The sequence below is a fragment of the Muscardinus avellanarius genome (genome assembly GCF_963383645.1).
Source record: "Muscardinus avellanarius genome assembly, chromosome: 10".
Classification (NCBI taxonomy): Eukaryota; Metazoa; Chordata; class Mammalia; order Rodentia; family Gliridae; genus Muscardinus; species Muscardinus avellanarius.
The window spans coordinates 109,873,664-109,893,648 of record NC_137796.1 but is presented as its reverse complement, the minus strand read 5'-3'; the positions used below and the strand labels follow the sequence as shown (position 1 = coordinate 109,893,648).

Sequence of the window (19,985 nt, the reverse complement as noted above, 5' to 3'; positions counted from 1 at the left end):
ATCCTCCCATCTCAGCCTCCCTAATGCTGGGATTACAAGCGTGCACCACCATGCCCGGCTTCCTTTTTTTTTTTTTTTTTTCTCGGTACTGGAGATGGAGCCCAGGGGCATTCTATCTCTGAGCTACACTCCCAGCCCTATTTTTATTCTTTATTATGAAACAGGGTCTCACTGAGTTGCAGAGGGCCTCACTAAGTAGCTGAGGCTTTCTGCGAACTGCGATCCTCCTGTCTCAGCCTCCCAAATGCTGGGATTACAAGTGTGTGCCACCACACCCGGCTTTTTTTTTTTATTTTGAAACAGGGTCTCACTGAGTTGCAAAGGGTCTCACTAAGTAGCTGAGGCCGTCCATGAACCAGGATCCTCCTGTCTCAGCCTCCCAAATGCTGGGATTACAAGTGTGCACCATCATGCCCGGCTTCTTTATTTTTTTATTTTCACTAAGTAGTTGAGACTGGTCTTGAATCTTTGATCTCTCTGTCTCAGCCTCCCAAATACTGTGATTTCAAGTATGTGTCATGCTGGGCATGGTGATGCACGCTGTAATCTCAGCATTTAGGAGGCTGAGATAGGAGGATCATGATTCACAGGCAGCCTCAGGCCATTTGCAACTCAGTGAGACCCTGTTTCAAAATATAGAATAAAAAATAGGGCTGGAGATGTAGCTTGAAGGTAGAATAACCCTGGGCTCCATCCCCCAAGTACCGCAAAAAAAAAAAAAGTGCCATCATACCCAGCTTAATCTCTTTTAAGTGTATTACTCAGCACCAGGGCTTTTCAGATACGCTTCTGTAGAACACAAATTCCTTTTTTTAAACTCGTATCAGCAGTTTTCTGATCTGCAGTTCAGAAGTCCGGGTGCTCCGGAGGATCATACTAGAAGGATGGACCTCACACCTGTTTTCTTAGCCAGTATGTTTTAGGGCACATGCAACAAAAAAATATGCCTTTAGTGAGACCTTCTTCTCATGCATCAGTTTACTTGCACACTTAAGGGTACCATTTCCCTCTCTTTCCGTCAGGAAACCATCAACACGGGTCCTTTTGTGATGCGTTCCACATGTCGGAGATGTGGGGGCCGTGGCTCCATCATCACGACTCCCTGTGTGGTTTGCAGAGGAGCAGGACAAGCCAAGCAGAAGAAACGAGTGATGATCCCTGTGCCTGCAGGTGGTTGGCTGCCCATGCCTAGGGGAGGGCTGAGCCCACTGTGCCCTTGTGGGTTGGCTGTTGGCAGAAGCTGGGAGTTCCAGGAGTTCTAGGCCAGAGACTGAATTGGAATGTACTGGAATCTTTTCCTTTGCACCAGTTATTGTTAATTGATTATTTTATGGTACTAGAAATTGCTGAGGACATTCTACCTCTGAGCGACCCCCAGTCCTTTTTTGCAGTACTTGAGGTTGAACCCAGGAACATTTTACCTCTGACCTACATTCCCAGTCTTATTTTTTATTAGGCTTTATTTTGAAATAAAGTTTCAAAATAAAGTCTCACTGAGTTGCAAAGGGTCTCACCAAGTATTAGCTGAAGCTCTGAGAACCCAGACCCTCCTATCTCAGCCTCCCAAATGCTGGGATTATAAGCGTGCACCACCACGCTGGTTTTTTTTTTTTTTTTTTTTTTTTTTGCGGGTCTGGGGATGGAACCCAGAGGCATTTGACCTCCAAGCTACACCCCCTGCCAATTTTTTATTCTTTATTTTGAAACCGGGTCTCACTGAGTTGCAGAGGGCCTCACTAAGTAGCTGAGGCTGTCTGCGAACCGCGATCCTCCGGTCTCAGCCTCCCAAATGCTGGGATTACAAGCGTGCGCCACCACGCCCGGCTGGTTTTATTCTTTATTTTGAACAGGGTAACACTAAGTTTCAGAGGGCCTCACTGAGTAGCTGAGGCTGACCATGAACCATGATCCTCCCGTCTCAGCCTCTTAAGTGCAGGGATCACAAGCGTGGGCACCACATCCGGCTTCCAGTCTAATTTGTTTTTGAAGCGGGGTCTCACCAGGTTGCTGAGGAGCTCGCTCAGTTGCTGAGGCATCCTTTGACCCTCCTGTCTCAGCCTCCCCAGTACTGGGACTACAGGCACGTGCCGCCACACCTATACCAGTTATCCTGAAAATCTGCTCCTGGGATCACAGGTTCTAAGCCAGCTTGACAACTGTGAAGATTTCAACAACTTAGTGAGACCCTGTTTCCAAATAAAAAATAAAATAGGTTTGAGGGGTTTCATCTCCAGCTACATCCGCACACCCCTCTCTCTCCCTCTCCTCCCCTCCCTCTCCTCTTCTCTTCTCTTCCCTTCCCTTCCTTTCCCTTCTCTTCTCTCTCTCTCTCTCTGTCTCTCTCTCTCTCTCTCTCTTCTCCCCTCTGTCTCTTCTCTCTCTTTCTCTCTTTCTTTCCCTTTCCTCCTCTCTCCCCTCTCTTCTCTCCCCTCTCCCTTTCTCTCTCTCTCTATTTTCCTGGCCAGATATGGTGGCTCACTTATAATCCCAACACATACATTCATTCATTCATATTCCCCCCCCTCTCGTTCTCTATCCCTGGCCAGATATGGTAGTACTCACCTATAATCACAGCACTTGGAGGCTGAGACAGGAGGATCTCAAGTTTGTGGACTGCTTCGGCAACCTAACAAGACCCTGTTTGCAAATAAAAAATAAAAAGGACTGGGAGTTTAGCTAGGAGGTGCAGTGCCCCGGGCTCAATCCCCAACCCCACACACACACGTGCTCCTTGCTGGGTGAGCAAGTAGCTCCTCTCCCTTACTTGCCCTGCTCTGTCCCTCTGTCTTGAGTTGAGGCCAGCATTAACAAGGAACAGGAACAAGCAAGGACGCTGTGGCTGGTCGATGTGTTTTGGGTAGAGATTGCTGTGGGAGGTTCCACTGTAACTGTCCTCTTTGGGACTTTTCTCCTAGGAGTCGAGGATGGCCAGACTGTGAGGATGCCCGTGGGAAAACGAGAAATTTTCATCACATTCAGGGTAGGTGCTGCCTACACAGCTTCAGTTAGGCCCTTGCTTACTAGGACGTGCTGCTGCGGCTGCTTATTGGCGTGACGTAGGAGATTTGTGGTGTGCGTCTTGCTGGGGTGTGTGTGTGTGTGTGTGTATGTGTGTGTGTGTGTGTGTGTAAGACTAGGGGATTCAACACAGGGGCATTCTACCTCTGAGCTATTCCCCAGACCCAGTCCATTTTTATTCTTTATTTTGAAGCAGAGTGTCTCAAGTATTGGAATTACAAGTGTATTATGTAACCACACCTAGCTTTCTGTGTGGGAGTGTACTTGAGATTGGACTCAGGCATTCTAACTTTAAGCTATATCTCCAGCCTTTTTTTTGTGTGTGTGTGGTCTTAGGGATTGAACCCAGGGGTATTCTACTTCCAAGCTACACCCCCAGCCCTGTTTTATTATTTGTTCTGAAAAAGGATCTTGCTAATTTGCTCTAGCTAGCTGCAAACCTACCATCCTCCTATTTCAACCTCCTAAGTACTGGCATTACAAGCTTGCAACACCACACCCAGCTGATGGTACTAGGAATTGAACCCAGACACATTCTGCCTCTGAGCTACACCCCCAGCTTTATTTTATTTTTAGTTTTAAACAGGGTTTCACTAAGTTGCTGAAGGACTCACTAAATTGCTGAGGCTGGCCTTGAACCTGTGATCCTCCTTTCTCAGACTTCCATATACTAGGATTGTAGGTGTGAGCCACCACACCCAGCTCAGCATGCTTTAAGCACAGGTGTAGTTAAAGCTTGTCAGGGCATGAGCTCATGTGACCAATGTCCAGCCTTGGGTAGGACTTCCCCTGCTATCACACTAATCCTGTGTTTGGCCATAGGTGCAGAAAAGCCCTGTATTCCGGAGGGACGGCGCAGACATCCACTCTGACCTCTTCATTTCTATAGCTCAGGCTATTCTTGGGGGGACAGCCAGAGCCCAGGGCCTATATGAGACGATCAATGTGACGGTAAGCGGGCGCAAGGACATCTTTGCCATCCTGGTACTTTGCTGCAGCCTGAAACTTGTGAGCATCCTGCACCTCGAGGATTCTGAGGGGAGAAGAGATTTGGGTGGTCACCAGGAGCTTTGGATGGTTCATGGAGGGTTTCCAGGCCCAGGCCTTGCGTGGGATGGTCCTGGAGAGCGGGTCCTGGCTGGCACCCCTTCCCTGCTGGTTGGCAGGTCCAGGCCCTGGGTGTGTCAGTGACGCGGAGCTTGCCCTGCAGCATATACTGTTTGCTCCTGTGCGCCCTGGCTGGCTCCAAAAATTGCTGAGAGCCCCAGTTGTTTAGGCTGACTTTGAACTTGCGATCCTCTTGTCTCAGCTTCCCAAATATTGGGATTACTGGATGCAGCATCGTGGCCGGTGGTGCAGCTCCTTTGCAAGTAGTCCTTTTGGCTGGTCTTTCTGTAGTGGGCAGGTTTACCTTTGAGTAGCAGGGGTGAAGAAAAGCCTCCACGTTTCTTTTTCTCTAGATCCCCCCTGGGATTCAAACAGACCAGAAGATTCGCATGACTGGGAAAGGAATCCCCCGGATTAACAGCTATGGCTACGGAGACCACTACATTCACGTTAAGATTAGAGTTCCAAAGTAAGTGCCCATAGGCCACGGTCGGGCCTGCCAGCCCTGCACACTCTTCTACCGAGCAGGCACCCACTGAGCCTCTGACCTGCCGGGGCCCATGCCCAGCAGTTCAGGGACTCCATGAGGTCTTGATTTAAGCCAGTGAGAACTCCCTTGAAGTCAGGTGTCTGGCCTACATTCCCCATTGCAAAGTGGACACAACAGTGCTTAGCTCTTTGAATAACACAGAAGAGATGTTTAGTTGTTTTGTTTGTTTTTTCTTTTTTGCAGTACTAGAGGTGGAACCCAGGGGCATTCTATCTCTGAGCTATGCTTTCAGCCCTACTTTTTATTTTTTATTTTGAAACAGGGTCGTACTGAGTTGCAAAGGGCCTCACTAAGTAGCTGAGGCTGTCTGCAAACTGCAGTCCTCCTATCTCAGCCTCCCAAATGCTGGGATTACAAGTGGTGCCACCATGCCCAGCTCTGGCACTCATTCTTTTTTGAAATTAAACTCTTGAGGTACATTCCCAGTGCTATGTATTTTTTATTTTGAAATAGGCTTTTTTTGTGTGTGTGTGTATTGTACTGGTGATTGAACCCATGGGGATTCTACCTCCAAGCTATACCCCTAGCCCTCCTTTATTTTTATTTTAAAACAGGGAGGGTCTTGCTAGGTTAACGAGTCTCACTACTTGCTAAGGCTGTCCTCAAACCTGTGATCTCCTGTCTCAGTCTCCCAAGTACTGGGATTACAGTTGTCTCACTACACCCCGCTCATGAAGCAGGATCTTGCTGAGTTGCTGAGTCTGACTTCAGACTTGGGATCCTCCCATCTCAGCCTCCCAAGTACTGGATTACAGGCTACATCACCATGGCTGCTTAATTACCTGCCTCACAGACACAATTGTTAATCGTCCCTTTTTTGTGGTACTGGAGATTGAACCCAGAGGCATTCTGCCTTTGGGCTACACCCCAGCTGATTATATTTCTTATTGGAAACCAGGTCTTTCTAGGTTGGTAAGTCTCACTGCTTGCCAAGGCTGTCCTTGGACCTGCAATCCTGCTGCTTTCACGAGTCACCACACCCAGCTTGTAAACCCTTTTTTTTTTTTTTTTTTTCTTTTTTTTGGTGGTGCTAGGGTTGGAACCCAGGGGCTTTTCTACCTCCAGGCTATACTCCCAGACCTATTTTATACTTTATTTGGAAACAGGGTCTCACTAAGTTGCTAAGAGCCTCACTAAGTAGCTGAGGCTGGCTTCGAACCTGTGCAATCCAATCCTCCTGTCTCAGTTACCAAGCGCCGGGGTTGCAAGTGTGCGCCACCACGCCTGGCTGTAAACCCCTTTTTGACTTCAGTATACCGTATCTAGCTGGATGTGTTGGTTCCAGTTTGTAATCCCAGTACTTGAGAGGCTGAAACAGAAGGATTGTAGGTTTGTGGCCGGCCTCAGCTACTTAGGCCCTCCACAACTTAGTGAGACCCTGTTTCAAAATAAAGAGACTAAAAAAAGTAGGGCTGAGGGTGTAGCTCAGAGGTACAATGGCCCTGGGTTCCATCCCCAGTACCGCAAAAATAAATTAATTAATTAATTTAAATAAAAATAAAAAATAAGGCTGGGAGTGTAGCCGAGGTAGAATTCCCCTGGGTTCCATCCCTAGTACCCTTTGGGAAGACAAACAAAAACTGTATCTAATTATTCCTTTAGTGACAGTTATTTAAACAACTTAAGAGTATTTTAGGAGCTCTTCTTTTGGTATTGGGGATTGATCCTAAGGACATTCTACTCCTGGCTACACCCCCAGACATTTTGGATTTTACTTTATTTTTTGCAGTCCTGGGGATGGAACCCAGGGGCATTCTACCTCTGAGCTACATCCCCAGCCCTATTTTTTTATGCTTTATTTTTAAACAAGGTCTCACTGAATTGCAGAGGATCTCACTAAGTAGCTGAGGCTGACCACAAATCTGTGATCCTCCTGAAATAGGGTCTTGGTAAGATTCCTAAGCTGGCCTCAAAAGTGTGATCTCCTGTCTCAGCCTCCCATGTGGGATAACAAGCATGCGCCACCATACCCGGCTAGGGTCTTTTCTTCATAGGAGCTCTGTGGCCCCCAAATTCTTCCCACTGGCTCAGGGCATGCCTCTGCCTGGGTCGGGGCCTGTATTACCCGCACACTATGAGGGTACTTGGCTGTGCGTGTGTCCATCTGAGAGATGCCCGAGGAAGCACCTGGTCACTGCGTGCGCTCTGTCCCCAGGAGGCTGACGAGCCGGCAGCAGAGCCTGATCCTGAGCTATGCCGAGGACGAGACTGACGTGGAGGGGACAGTGAATGGTGTCACTCAAACCAGCACGGGTAAGGGGTGTGCCGGGCCTGACCATGTGTGGGGGCCTCTGCGCCCTCAGAGGCAGGCTGTTTGGGGTGGCACGTTGGGGTTTCTACTGTCGGGTCTGAGCTGGAAGCGGGGAGCTGTGGGCGGGGACAGCCGGGGAGGACTGCGGGCCCAGTGTTACTCCTCTCCCTGCGTGTTCGTGTGCAGAGGAACTGGGGGAGCCTTACCTGCTCCTGGCAGCTCTGTTGCAGAGCTGGTGTTCTGAGTTCTAGCCTGGGTTCTGCCACTTGCCCTGTGACCTCAGCACTCCCTCCGTGAGAGCTCCCTGAAGCAGTGTAAAGAGGGCCTGGCTTTCCTGACCTTGAACACTGCACCAGGATTCCAGAGTGTCTTGTAAACAGCAGTAACCACAGCAGCAAAAACAAGTCACAGCTGGGCGTGGTAGCACATCCCTATGATCCCAGTACTCTGAGGCTGAGACAGGAGGATCATGGGTTCGAGGCCAGCCTCCACAACTTAATGAGGCCCTTAGCAACTTAGCGGGACTCTGTTTCAAAGATAAAACATAAAAAGGGGTAGGATTATACCCCAAAGGTAGAATGCTCCTGGGTTCAATCCCTAATACCATGAAAAGGCTGAAGTCATAATATTCAGTCTGCCTTTTAGCAGGGTAACACTGAGTTCATCTGGCAGGCAGCAGAGGTATTCCTTAGGCTGAGCTCCGAGGTCATCCCTGGCCCTGGAGTGCACCTCACTAGTAGGGATTTAGCATCGGCTTCCTGCCAGCTGGAGCTCTGGCAAAGACCTCCGCGTGCGGTGAGCGTGCCCAGGTCACTGGTCAGCCGCAGCGTCTCTTCCTCACTGCAGCGTCGCGTCGTGTTGTTTTGCTGGGTCCTGGATGGAATTCTCAGAACCTGATGGCCTTAGACTCGTGCGTGCTTATTCAGAGCAGGTGTTGAGGGCTAGGGGCAGGTTTTTGATGTAGTGGAGGGCTTGGGGCTTGGTCTCGGAGTCCCTGGAGGCAGAGGCAGAGGCATGAGTGGGAGCAGCAGCCATTCATAGAGTCTCACTGAGCTCCTGTTGAGGCCAGGGGACTGGAAGTCGTCTGTGAAAAGGCACACACCACAAATCTTATCTGTAGCCTATCTGTCTGTCTCTCGCTCGCTCGCTCGCGCTCTCTGTACTGGGAATTGAACCCAGGGCCTTTGCACATGCGAGGCAAGCACCTTACCATAGAGCTATATCCCAGCCCTTTTTGTGTGCGTGTTTGTTTGTTTTGCGGTACTGGAGGTAGAACCCAGGGGCATTCTACCTCGAAGCTACATCCCCAGCCCTATTTTTTATTCTTTATTTTGAAACAGGGTCTCAGCCGGGCGTGGTGGCGCACGCTTGTAATCCCTGCGTTTGGGAGGCAGAGACAGGAGGATCGCGCAGGTTCGAAGCCAGCCGCGCGCACTGGCTTAGGAGACCCTGTTTCCAAATAAAAATATGAAAATAGGCCGGGCGTGGTGGCGCACGCTTGTAATCCCCGCGCTTGGGAGGCGGAGACAGGAGGATCACGCTGGTTCGGAGCCAGCCGCGCTGGCTTAAGAGACCCTGTTTCCAAATAAAAAATATAAAATAGGTCTGGGAGTGTAGCCCGTGGGAGTGTATCCCGGAGGTAGAAGGGCTTCCAGGAACCCCAGTACCACCAAAAAAAAAAAAAAAAAAAAAATGAAAATAGGTCTGGGAGTGTAGCCCGGAGGTAGAAGGGCTTCCAGGAACCCCAGTACCACCAAAAAAAAAAAAAAAAGTGCTTTTAGCCGGACATGGTGGCTAACGCTTGTAATCCCCGCGCTTGGGAGGCTGAGACAGGAGGATCGTGCTGGTTCGAAGCCAGCCTCAGCTACTTAGTGAGGCTCTTAGCAACTTAGTGAGACCCTGTTTCCAAATAAATATAAAATAGGTCTGGGAGTATAGCCCGGAGGTAGAAAGCCTCTGGGTTCCACCCCCAGTACCACCAAAAAAATTAAAAAAAGAAGAAGAAGAAGAAGAAACAGGGTCTCACTGAGTTGCAAAAGGGTCTCACTAAGTAGCTGAGGCTGGCCTCAAACCTTCAAATCCTCCTGTGTCTCAGCTTCCCAAATGCTGGGATTATAAGCATGTGCCACTACACCCATCTCTTTTGAAATTCTTTTTTTTTTTTCTTTTTTTTTTTTTTGCGGGTTTGGGGATGGAACCAAGGGGCATTCGACCTCCAAGCTACACCTCCTGCCCTATTTTTTAATTCCTTATTTTGAAACTGGGTCTCACTGAGTTGCAGAGAGCCTCACTAAGTAGCTGATGCTGTCCGTGAACCGTGATCCTTCCAGTCAGCCTCCTGAATGCTGGGATTACAAGCGTGTGCCACTGCACCCAGGTTGAAATTCTTTTTTTTTTTTTTTTGGTGGTACTGGGGTTCCTGGAAACCCTTCTACCTCTGGGCTATACTCCCAGACCTATTTTTATACTTTTTTTAATTTGGAAACAGGGTCTCTTAAGCCCACGCGGCTGGCTTCGAACCTGTGCGATCCTTCTGTCTCCACCTCCCAAGCGCGGGGATTACTAGCATGTGCCACCAGGCCCAGCTTGAAATTCTTAATGACAGAATTATTCTAAGTATAGTTTACTCTTTTTGGGGGAGGACACTGGGGATTGAACCCAGGAGCATTCTATTCCGGAGCTATACCCTCAGCCCTATTTTTTATTCTTTTTTAAAATTTATTTTATATTTTATTTCAATTTTTGCAGATCTAGGAATGGAATCCAGGGACATTTGACCTTCGAGATACAACCCCAGCCCTATTTTTTATTCTTTTATTTTTAAACAGGATCTCACTGAGTTGTAAAGGGCCTCACTAAGTAGCTGAGGCTGGCCACAAACTGCAGTCTTTGGGTCTCAGCCTCCGGAATGGTGGAATTACAAGTGTGCACCACCACGCCCGGCTTTTTATTCTTTATTTTGATACAGCATCTCACTAAATTGCAGAGGGCCTCACTAACTGAGGCCGGCTGTAAACCTGCAATCCTCCTGTCTCAGCCTCCCAAGTACTGGGAATACAAGCTTGCACCACCATGCAAGCTTGTATTAATATTAAGATTAGTTTAATCTTAATATATGCATTGAATACATCTCTGAAAATTTGCTTATGAAGTGAAATCAGTATACCAAATTATATATACATATATATATGGCTGTCTTAGCATCTCAAGTACTGGGATTAAAATCGTGTAAATCACCATGCCTGGCTCCAAATTATATTTCTATCTGCTTTTATTGTCACTTTTACAGTTATATTCCAATGGGAAATTTGGCTCCAAGGCATAATTTTGCAAATGGCATTTAAGAATCTTAGAGGCTGGGCCGGGCGTGGTGGTGCACACCTGTAATCCCCGCGCTTGGGAGACGGAGACAGGAGGATTGTGCAGGTTTGAAGCCAGCCGCGCGGGATGGGTTAGGAGACCCTGTTTACAAATAAAAATATAAAATAGGTCTGGGAGTGTAGCCCGGAGGTAGAAGGGCTTCCAGGAACCCCAGTACCACCAAAAAAAAAAAAAAAAAAAAATCTTAGAGGCTGAGCATGGTGGCTTATATCTGTAATTCCAGTACTTGGGAGACTGAGACAGGAGGATCACAGGTTTGTGGCCAGCTTTAGAAACTTAGCAAGGCCCACAGCAACTTAGTGAGACCCTGTTTTAAAATAAAAATTAAGTAGGGCTAGGGGTGTAGCTTGAAGGTAGAATGCCCCTTGGTTCAAATCCCTTTGCGTGCGTACACACACACACACACACACACACACACACACACACACACAGAGAGAATAAAATAGGGTTGGGGGTATAACTGAGAAGTAGGAGTTTCATCCCCAGTATCACAAAATGAATGAATAAATGAACGAATGAAAACATAGGGTTAGGAGTATAGCTCAGAGGTATGATGCCCCTGGTTTTAATCCTAGTACTGCCCCTTTTCCCCCAAAATAAGGCTAGGGTATAGCTCAGAGGAAGAATCCCCCAATATAGTCTGTTTCCTGCCTGTGGTATCCCTCTTGTTAGGCTTCTAAAGAAAGTTCCAGGCTGGGCACGGTAGCGCATGCTTGTAATCCCAGCATTTGGGAGGCTGAGACAGGAGGATAGCAATTTGCAGACAGCCTCAGTGAATTAGGCCCTTTGTAACTCAATGAGGCCATGTTTCAAAATAAAGAATAAAACACCAGGCGTGGTAGCGCACACTTGTTATTCCTGCGCTTGGGAGGCGGAGACAGGAGGATCGCACAGGTTTGAAGCCAGCCTTGCTGGCTTAAAAGACCCTGTTTCCAAATAAAAGTATAAAATAGGTCTGGGAGTGTAGCCCTGAGGTAGAAGGGTTTGATGAAACCCCAGTACCATTTAAAAAAAAAAATTAAGCCGGGCGTGGTGGCGCACGCTTGTAATCCCCGTGCTTGGTAGGCTGAGACAGAAGGATCGCACAGGTTCAAAGCCAGCCTCAGCTACTTAGTGAGGCTCTCAGCAACTTAGTGAGACCCTGTTTCCAAATAAAGTATAAAATAGGTCTGGGAGTATAACCTGGAGGTAGAAAAGCCCCTGGGTTCCAACCCCAGTACCACCAAAAAATAAAATAAAATAAAGAATAAAAAATAGGGCTGGGGTGTAGCTTGGAGGTAGAATTCCCCTGGGTTTCATCCCCAGTACCGCAAAAAAAAAAAAAAAAAAAAAAAAATTCCGCATGTGAAAATATTATAGCCCTTATAATTCATTTCTAAGCAACTTCACTAACAGTAGCTTTTATTTAGGTAGACCCTGAATCTCTTTTATTCCTAGTATTCAATAAAACTAAAGTTTTACTAAAAGCAGTTTGCCTCTCTTGCGCCTTAATGGTTCATGGGTGAAGGTATGCCCAGTCCCTGTGTGTGTGTGTGTGTGTGTGTGTGTGTGTGTGTGTGTGTGTGTGTGTGTTTTGCTGGGGATAGAACCCAGGGCCTCACTCATGCTGGTCAAGCATTCTATTAAGCCACATCACCAGCCCGTGTGTGTGTGTGTTACTGGGGATTGAACTTATGAGTGTGTGTACGCACAGACACACCCATAAAAGTTAGAAACATGCTTCAGAGTTCAACTCAAAGTTATTTGGGGATTGTATACATCGTTTTTCTTCTTAGCCTGACTGAACGTTCAAGGTGAAGCAAGAAGCTGAAGGAGAAGGTAATAAAGCAAGTGGGAGGCTGTGCTGAGCTGAGTCGGGCCGTGTCGCCTGCACCTCCGCTGTGGGACAGTCCTTTCCTTGGAAGTCAGATCCTAGAGTCCTTTTGGCTCCAGTTCCTGCACACAAACATTCACTTAGCATTGGTTGTGTGATAAAAAGTTGGACACAGAGAGATGGGGCCGTAGCCCTGGCCAGGCATACTTTAACCCGGAAAGGCAGGATGAGCATTGGAAGAAACTGTCCGCAAATAAACGTTCGACCTTTCATCTACTCTGGGATTGTGTGTCGGTGGAGAAAACATGTGGTTTCTAAAGGTGACACGGATTTGTGGAGTGGTACATAGCCACCCCACATCTCTGCTGTGGAATCGTACCCATAGTAAACTAGAACACCTCCCAACCACAGGCTGAGAAGCGTTCTCAGGGAGGGATGAGCACCACACCCTTCTCCAGAAGGCCGTGCATGTTCTGTTGGGAGGAGCCCAGGACTCAGCTGGCCCCAGGTTGAGGGTACCAGGGCTCCCCTTCTGTGCCATTGGGTGAAGATGCAGGCGAGAAGCGCTGTGTGATGCCCTTTTAGCAGGAACAGACTTCCAGGTTCTTGTTTATTTTAACATGCGGTGTGTACTGGCCCTATTTAAAGAAGCTTTGGAAGTAAAGCTCTCAGGTTGAGTGTTGCGTGCCCGGGCATCCCTCCTACCCCAGCTAGTCCTGAGGAGTCAAGGCTCAGAGCGAGGGAAGCGGTGTTTTTATAGACCTGGTGTCTGTGTGCAACACTCACAGTTGTTCACTGCCATCTGGCTCACAATTTCAGTCAGTTCTTCATGTCCTTTGGTGTCCCTGCTGGCAAACCCTTTTCCTGCAGGAGCTGGTGTCCCTGTAGCTCCATTTGGAATACAGAGATCCAGGATTTGTTCTCAGGGCAGGAGGCGTGAAGAATTTCTGAGTGTGTCTAGGTTTTCTTATTTTGTTTTTATCGTTGCAGTCTTTGAGTCACTAACCAGCTAACCAGGTCCTTGTTGTTGCTCTCCCAGACTTTGACCACTACAAGACCTCAAGTGCAGCTGTGACCATGGGACCCAAGTCCCCACAGCAAGTGTAGGGAGGAGAAAGACAGCAGTCTCTGAGTGTTTTTATGTCCACTTTGACTCAGTAAGAGCTTAGAGCTGGGCATGGTGGCATGTGCCTATAATCCCAGTACTTGGGAGGTTGAGACAGGAGAGGTGCAGGTTCAAAGCCAGCCTCAGCAACTTAGCAAGACCCCGTTTCAAAGTAAAAACAGCTGGGGTGTATCTCAGGTAAATAATTCACATCCCAGCTCTGTGTTTATTATTACGAAGCCCTAGGCAAATTCCTTTACCTCACTGAACTTGAGTTAACTGGGTATAATGTAGTACTCTCTAGAGCACTGAATAAATAGGACGATATGGGCGTACCTGGTGCGTACGAGAAGCTCCATCAGTAGTAATTCATAGCATGTCACAGCTGGTGGCACTTAGGCCCACAGTGTGCTCTGCCGGGCCTGGCCCTCCTCTGTGCAGCCCTGAAGCTCAGGCCTCAGGCTGGGCCCAGCATCTCTGATGATCGCTTGGGTCACCGTTCCTCCTTTGAGGACCCACATGGTCTCTGAGAGGATGCCAGGCTAGAGGAGTGAGCCTTGGTCCCAACTGGTCTTGCTGCACTGAGAGGCCCTCGCCCCACCCCTGTTTGGTTGGGGACCTCTCGCTCTGAGCTTTGGACCCTCCCTCCAGAAGGCCTCATCTGACCCAGACTGAACTCTTGGGGGACCACGGCATGTGTCTTAGCACATTGAAAACATGCCCTGCGGTTCAGGAGGTTGTTGTGGGTCTGCTCTGGCTCAGTTTGGTGTCAGAACCCCATAGTGAGTGCATCCTTACGGTGACACACTGTGCAGCAGAGTTCCTTAGGTACCCTCGGCCTGGGCCGAGAGCTTGCTCAGGGAGATGCATCTGCCCACTGGTGCTGTGAGAGGCGAGGTGAAGTGCAGAGAGCAGAGGGCTCTGTGGCAGCGGGCCCTCTCTGGGTGTCCTGGGCACGCTATGTGCACACATAGGCAGCATGGGATCTGGGCAGTGGGCCTAGAAATAGGCTCTATTCTTGGTGTTCAATATTTATTTTGCAGCCGGTAGCATGGTGGTTAGGAGCTGAGGCTTTGCAGTGAGGCTGCTTGGGATTGAAGTCAAGTCCCACCGCCTACTAGCTGGCTCTGGGGCTTTGTGCAGCCCTCCTAACCCCTCTGCGTCTACATTGCGTTTTCCCCGTCTTGAAATTCACCTGTAAGGTTACCTGAAGGATTGGATTGGCCGTGTGTATAAACTATGTGGCTTGGCCTGGAAGACATCTGGCACATAGCTCCATTCTTATTATTACTCTTCTTCAAATTAGAGACAAGTAGCCATCGTCTGTCTCTGTTTCTTGTGTCTCTGCTCTGGGTCCATGACTCCAAGAAGACCTAGGATACCCTGAGCTTCTTCTGAGTGGCCCACTTGCTTGTCTGCAAGTGAGGCGGCCCTGTCAGCTTGGGAGTGGCTCCCTCGCTTCCTGGGGTGGTGCTTGGACACTCCCTGAGTGCCAGGTCCCCGGTGTGGGTAGGTGGGGGCCCGGCCATTGGCGCCTGCATGTGTGTGCCCTTGACTCCAGTTCTTTCTGCTGTTTGCGCCCAGGTGGCAGGACCATGGATAGCTCCGCAGGAAGCAAGGCTAGGCCTGAGGCTGGGGAGGACGAGGGATTCCTTTCCAAACTTAAGAAAATGTTTACCTCCTGATATCCCCGCTGAGGTAGGAAAACCTGGGAGGTTTCTTCCCTTTGTTTTCTTTATGAACTAATCACTTTGCTCTCACTCTAACCAACATCATACTCCACCTGCCCTACCCAGGACCTGGAAGAGGTGCCGGTGGAAGGCGTGGCAGGCCTGGCAACCTCTGGGAGCAGTGTGCTGGCAGTCAGCCGGCACAGCCGAGCCAGGCCACAGTGCTAGCCTCTTGGGTTTGAACTCAGTTCAGAGTCCTTCCTGGAGAGGTTGTGTTCCAGGTGGGGGCAGCCTTACGGCACTCCTTACACCAGTTCCCAGGGACCAGAGTGTCCGTGGTCATGGAGGGCAAATTGTGGCGAGGCCAGGTCTAGAACTCAGATCTCCTCCACCTCCCTGGGGGTGGGGTAGTACATGAGGACTGGTGCCTGGGGACGCACTGTGCTCCTCCCTGGGGCTGGGGGTCTTGACCTCTCCTGGCACACCCACTCCAAGGCATAGTGGACGCTCTCCCACAGGGATGTAACCCCTTGTCTCCTTGGTCCAGGAAAACGGTCCACTGGAAACTAGGCTGGCAGCACCAGCCCCTCCTTGTGGCCAGGGCACCTCAGGGGCAGGAAGATTCCAGAGCAGAGCACTGAGCCCCGGCCACAGAGCCTTCCAGACTGCCTGGCAACGCAAAACCACTTGGCGACACCTCTGCACGAAAGGGTCCTCGCGTGGACAGCCCTGGCAGTGAAAGGAGCCCCGAGGCTGGTAGGAGCTTCCCGTCCACCAGGGGTGACGTGCCTCTTCTGGCTCAGGCGGTAAGATGGTGGATTCTTCCTGCAGTACTTAAATGCCAGTTTGGAATCAGATGTTGTGGAGATCTTAGGTTAAGAATTAAAGACCCTGCTTACAGCTTATAAATGAAGCCTTAAGCTGCACCAAGTTGTGACGTGGTTAATGCCCTCAGCAAACTTCCAGGATTCAAGAATGAGTTCTTGACAAGGTGGCTTCACCGGAACTGGGGCTGCACACCCCACCAGCGCCAGCCGTTTGTTTTTAATTCCTCAAGGTACCAAGCAGCTGGAAAGTGAGTGCTGGGTGCCTGGGAGGCACGCTCGCAGGCCTGTGTCTCTGGATGTTCCACTTGCCGACTCAGTCCCCCGCCTCGCCCCCTCTGGAGTTCTGCCATTCTGACTGGCCGAGGTGGGGCTCCTGCTGCTCTGCTCAGCTGGAGCTGTGCCAGCCGGTGCTGGGCTCTACTTACACTGTTGACATCTATTTTCCAACGTGTGTTTAGATTACTCAGTGCTAAGAATCATTGTCTTTTCCTGTGTAAACGTTGTTCAAGAGAAGAAAGAGTCTAAGCCATGAAGGTTCCCCATCGTGCAGCCAGAGCAGACGCCCGTCCTGGACTCTGCTGGTGGCTGTTGTGGTCTCCACAGCTTGCAGAGCCTCCAGCTCGTGTAAGACAGGTTAATGAAGAACACTGCTCAGTAGTTTCCTTTCTGTTTTCCTTTCTAATTTACAAGTAAAGCATCTATTACTGTCTGATTTAAGAATGTAAAATGATTCTGTATCAATGTAAATAAGATTATCTGCTGCAAAAGATATTTAAAAACCTCAATTGTGGTTGTTTCTTCTTTGAAGGAGCGGGGCGACTTTGTCTAGGTAGCTCAGCGGGGATGACTGGAGAGGCCCGTGGCCTCACCACATGGTCATAGTCATGGCCCTATAGAGCACAAGGGGTCCTGGGTGCTGATGGTGCTGACCCCCAGCCTCGCGACCAGAGCAGGGCATGCACACACCATTTCCTTTGTTGGTTTTTTTTTTTTTTTTCCAAGCTTTTTTTCCTTATTTTGCATTATTTTTTTAAATTAATTAATTTATTTTTTGCGGTACTAGGGATGGAACCCAGGGACATTTTACCTCTGAGCTACACCCTCAGTTTTATTCTTTATTTTGAAACAGGGTCTCACTTAGTTGCAAAAGGACTCACTAAGTTGCTGAGTCTGTTTGTGACCCGTGATCCTCCTGTCTCAGCCTCCCAAATGCTGGGATTACAAGCATTCGCCACCACGCCAGCTCTAAATTGTACACTTAGAAATGTTAAGAGAAGCCGGGAGTGGTGGCGCACGCTTGTAATCCCAGCATTTGGGAGGCTGAGACCGGAGGATTGCGGTTCGCGGACAGCCTCAGCTACTTAGTGAGGCTCTTTGCAACTCAGTGAGACCCGGTTTCAAAATAAAGAATAAAAAATAGGGCAGGGGGTATAGCTCGGAGGTTGAATGCTCCTGGGTTCCATCCCCAGACCCGCAAAAAAAGAAAAAAAAAAAAAAAGAAAGAAATGTTAAGAGAATAATCCCCACGCTTGGGAGACTGAGACAGGAGGATCATACAGGTTCAAAGCCAGCCTCAGCTGGTTTAAGAGACCCTGTTTCCAAATAAAATATAAAATAGGTCTGGGAGTGTAGCCCGGAGGTAGAAGGCCCCTGGGTTCCATCTGCAGTACCACCAAAAAAAAAAAAGAAAGAAAGAAAGAAAGAAATGGTAAGAGAAAGCTGGGCGTGGTGGCACACGCTGGTAGTCCCCAGCGCTTGAGAGGCTGAGACAGGAGGATTGCACAGGTTTGAAGCCAGCCTCAGCTACTTAGTGAGGCTCTCAGCAATTTAGTGAGACCCTGTTTCAAATAAAATAGGAAATAGGTCTGGGAGGAAAGCTCCTGGGTTCCACCTCCAGTACCAAAAAAAAAAAAAAAAATTGGTAAGAGAAGGCAGGTGTGGTAGAGGCTGAAAGAAGAATCACAGGTTCAAAGCCAGCCTTGAGCTGGACATGGTGCCGCTAGTACTTGGGAATCCTTGGGAGGCTGAGACAGGAGGATTGCAGATTCAAGTAGTGTGGCTCTCATCAACTAGCAAAGTTACGTTTCCAAATAAAAATTTAAAAAAGGGCTGGGAGCCGGGCGTGGTGGCACACACTTGTAATCCCAGCATTCGGGAGGCTGAGACCAGAGGATTGCGGTTTGCAGACAGCCTCAGCACTTAGGCCCTCTGCAACATAGTGAGACCTTGTTTCAAAATAAAGAATAAAAAATGGGGCAGGGGGTGTAGCTTGGAGGTTGAATGCCCCTGGGTTTCATCCTCAGACCTGAAAAAAAATAAAAATAAAAAATTTAAAAAGGACTGGGGAGTGTAGCTTGGAGGTAGAACACCCCTGGGTCCCATCCCTAGTACTACCAAAAAATAATGGGTAAGAGCCGGGCTTGGTGGCGCACGCTTGTATTCCCAGCACTTGGGAGGCTAAGACAGGAGGATTGCACAGGTTCAAAGCCAACCTCAGCTACTTAGTGAGAATCTGAGCAGCTTAGTGAGACGCTGTTTCCAAATAAAGTATAAAATAAGCTGGGCATGGTGGCGCACGCTTGTAATCCCCACTCTTGGGAAGCAGAGACAGGAGGATCGCGCTGGTTCGAAGCCAGCCACACTGGCTTAAGAGACCGTTTCCCAATAAAAATATAAAAATAGATCTGGGAGTGTAGCCTGGAGGTAGAAGGGCTTCCAGGAACCCCAGTACCACCAAAAATAAAATAAAATAAAAGTATAAAATAAAATAATTCTGGCAGTATAGCCTGAGGTAGAAAAGCTTCTGGGTTCAACAAAAACAAAAACAAACAAACAAAAAAAAATGTGTAAGAGAAGCCAGGCCTGGTGGCACACACTTGTAATCCTAGTACTTGGGCAGCTGAGACAGGAGGATCACACGTTCAAAACCAGCTTCAGCAACTTCGTGAGGCCCTTTGCAACTAACACCATTTCAAAATAAAAAATAAAGTGTATTTGGGGATGTAGCTCAGTAGCCTCTGGGTTCAATCTCTGGTACCCAAAACAGAAAAATCAGCCTCAGCAACTTAACAAGACTCTCAGCAACCTAGGGAGACCCTCTGTCAAAAAGTAAAAGGGCCTGGGGGCACAGCTTGGAGGTACGCTGCCTTTGAATTCCACCCCCAGTGCCACCAACAAAGGAGGAGTGATACAAGTTTATTTTTATTATTATTTATTTATTATTTCCAGCACTGGGGACAGAGCCCAGGGGCATTCTACCTCCGAGCTATACCCCCAAACCTACTTTTTTATTCTTTATTTTGAAACAGGGTCTTACTGAGTTGCAAAGCGCCTAAGTTGCTGAGCTGGCCATGAACCCCGATCCTCCTGTCTCAGCCTCTCATTTAATGCTGGGGCTACAAACGTGGGCCACCACTCCGGGCTAGTTTTAGTTCTATTTTACCCCACCAAGCTGACACACGTGCTGGAGCCTCTCAACTAGTACGACCCTGCAGGACTGGTGGTCCCCTTTGCATGATGTGACATGCCCAGAACCCTGCCATGTGCAACCAGAGGCTGTCTTGCCATCACTGCATACACGGTCAGCACAGGAGCACTGAGGCCAGGGTTAGTGCTGGCCAACACGGGCACCTTGAAGTTAACGCCCAGGGTGGAGGAAGGGCCTGTCCCCTGACATTTTTATTTTATTTATTTTATTTTTTTTGGTGGTACTGAGGGTGGAACCCAGAGGCTTTCTACTTCCGGGCTATACTCCCAGACCTTTTTATATTTTATTTGGAAACAGGTTCTCACTAAGTTGCTGAGAGCCTCACTAAGTAGCTGAGGCTGGCTGGAACCTGTGCGATCCTCCTGTCTCAGCCTCCCAAGCGCGGGGATTACAAGCGTGCACCACCATGCCCAGTTCCCCTGTCATTTTTGGTTAGACCTAGAGACAGGAACAGGAAGCAGGTAGACACGTCTTAAGGCAGTGGTATAGAGCGGGAGATGTGTGCATGCAGCTTCATACACAGCATCCTCTAGGTCGCTGTGCTCCTTCCTGTTAAGTAAAATGAAAAATTATGCGAGTAAAATAAAAAATAAGTGAGTTCGGCGGAGTGTGAAAAACACAAGAGAGGTCCGGTACATGTGGCATGTAAGGTTTTAATGGCACGGCTCTCCTGGGGATCAGGGCGAGGCACCGTGGGGCAGGCGCGCCTGTCCGAAGCTAGAGGACACGGGTTCTCCTTTTCAAGGTATGTGTCTCACAAGATGGGGGTTTACTCG

General features: G+C 48.9%; 1 protein-coding gene across 1 annotated transcript in view; it reads left to right on the top strand.

The window, feature by feature from the left end:
- Positions 1 to 14,910, top strand: part of DNAJA3 (DnaJ heat shock protein family (Hsp40) member A3) — a gene marked incomplete at both ends in the record, with an annotated part of 35,484 nt that extends 20,574 nt beyond the window's left edge. The window contains 6 exons of the mRNA XM_080702690.1: positions 1,023 to 1,170; positions 2,916 to 2,980; positions 3,841 to 3,969; positions 4,479 to 4,594; positions 6,831 to 6,928; positions 14,810 to 14,910. Of these exons, the coding sequence (XP_080558816.1) occupies positions 1,023 to 1,170; positions 2,916 to 2,980; positions 3,841 to 3,969; positions 4,479 to 4,594; positions 6,831 to 6,928; positions 14,810 to 14,910 (657 nt within the window). The remainder of the gene's footprint in view (positions 1 to 1,022; positions 1,171 to 2,915; positions 2,981 to 3,840; positions 3,970 to 4,478; positions 4,595 to 6,830; positions 6,929 to 14,809) is intronic.
- Between the last annotated feature and the right edge of the window lie 5,075 nt (positions 14,911 to 19,985).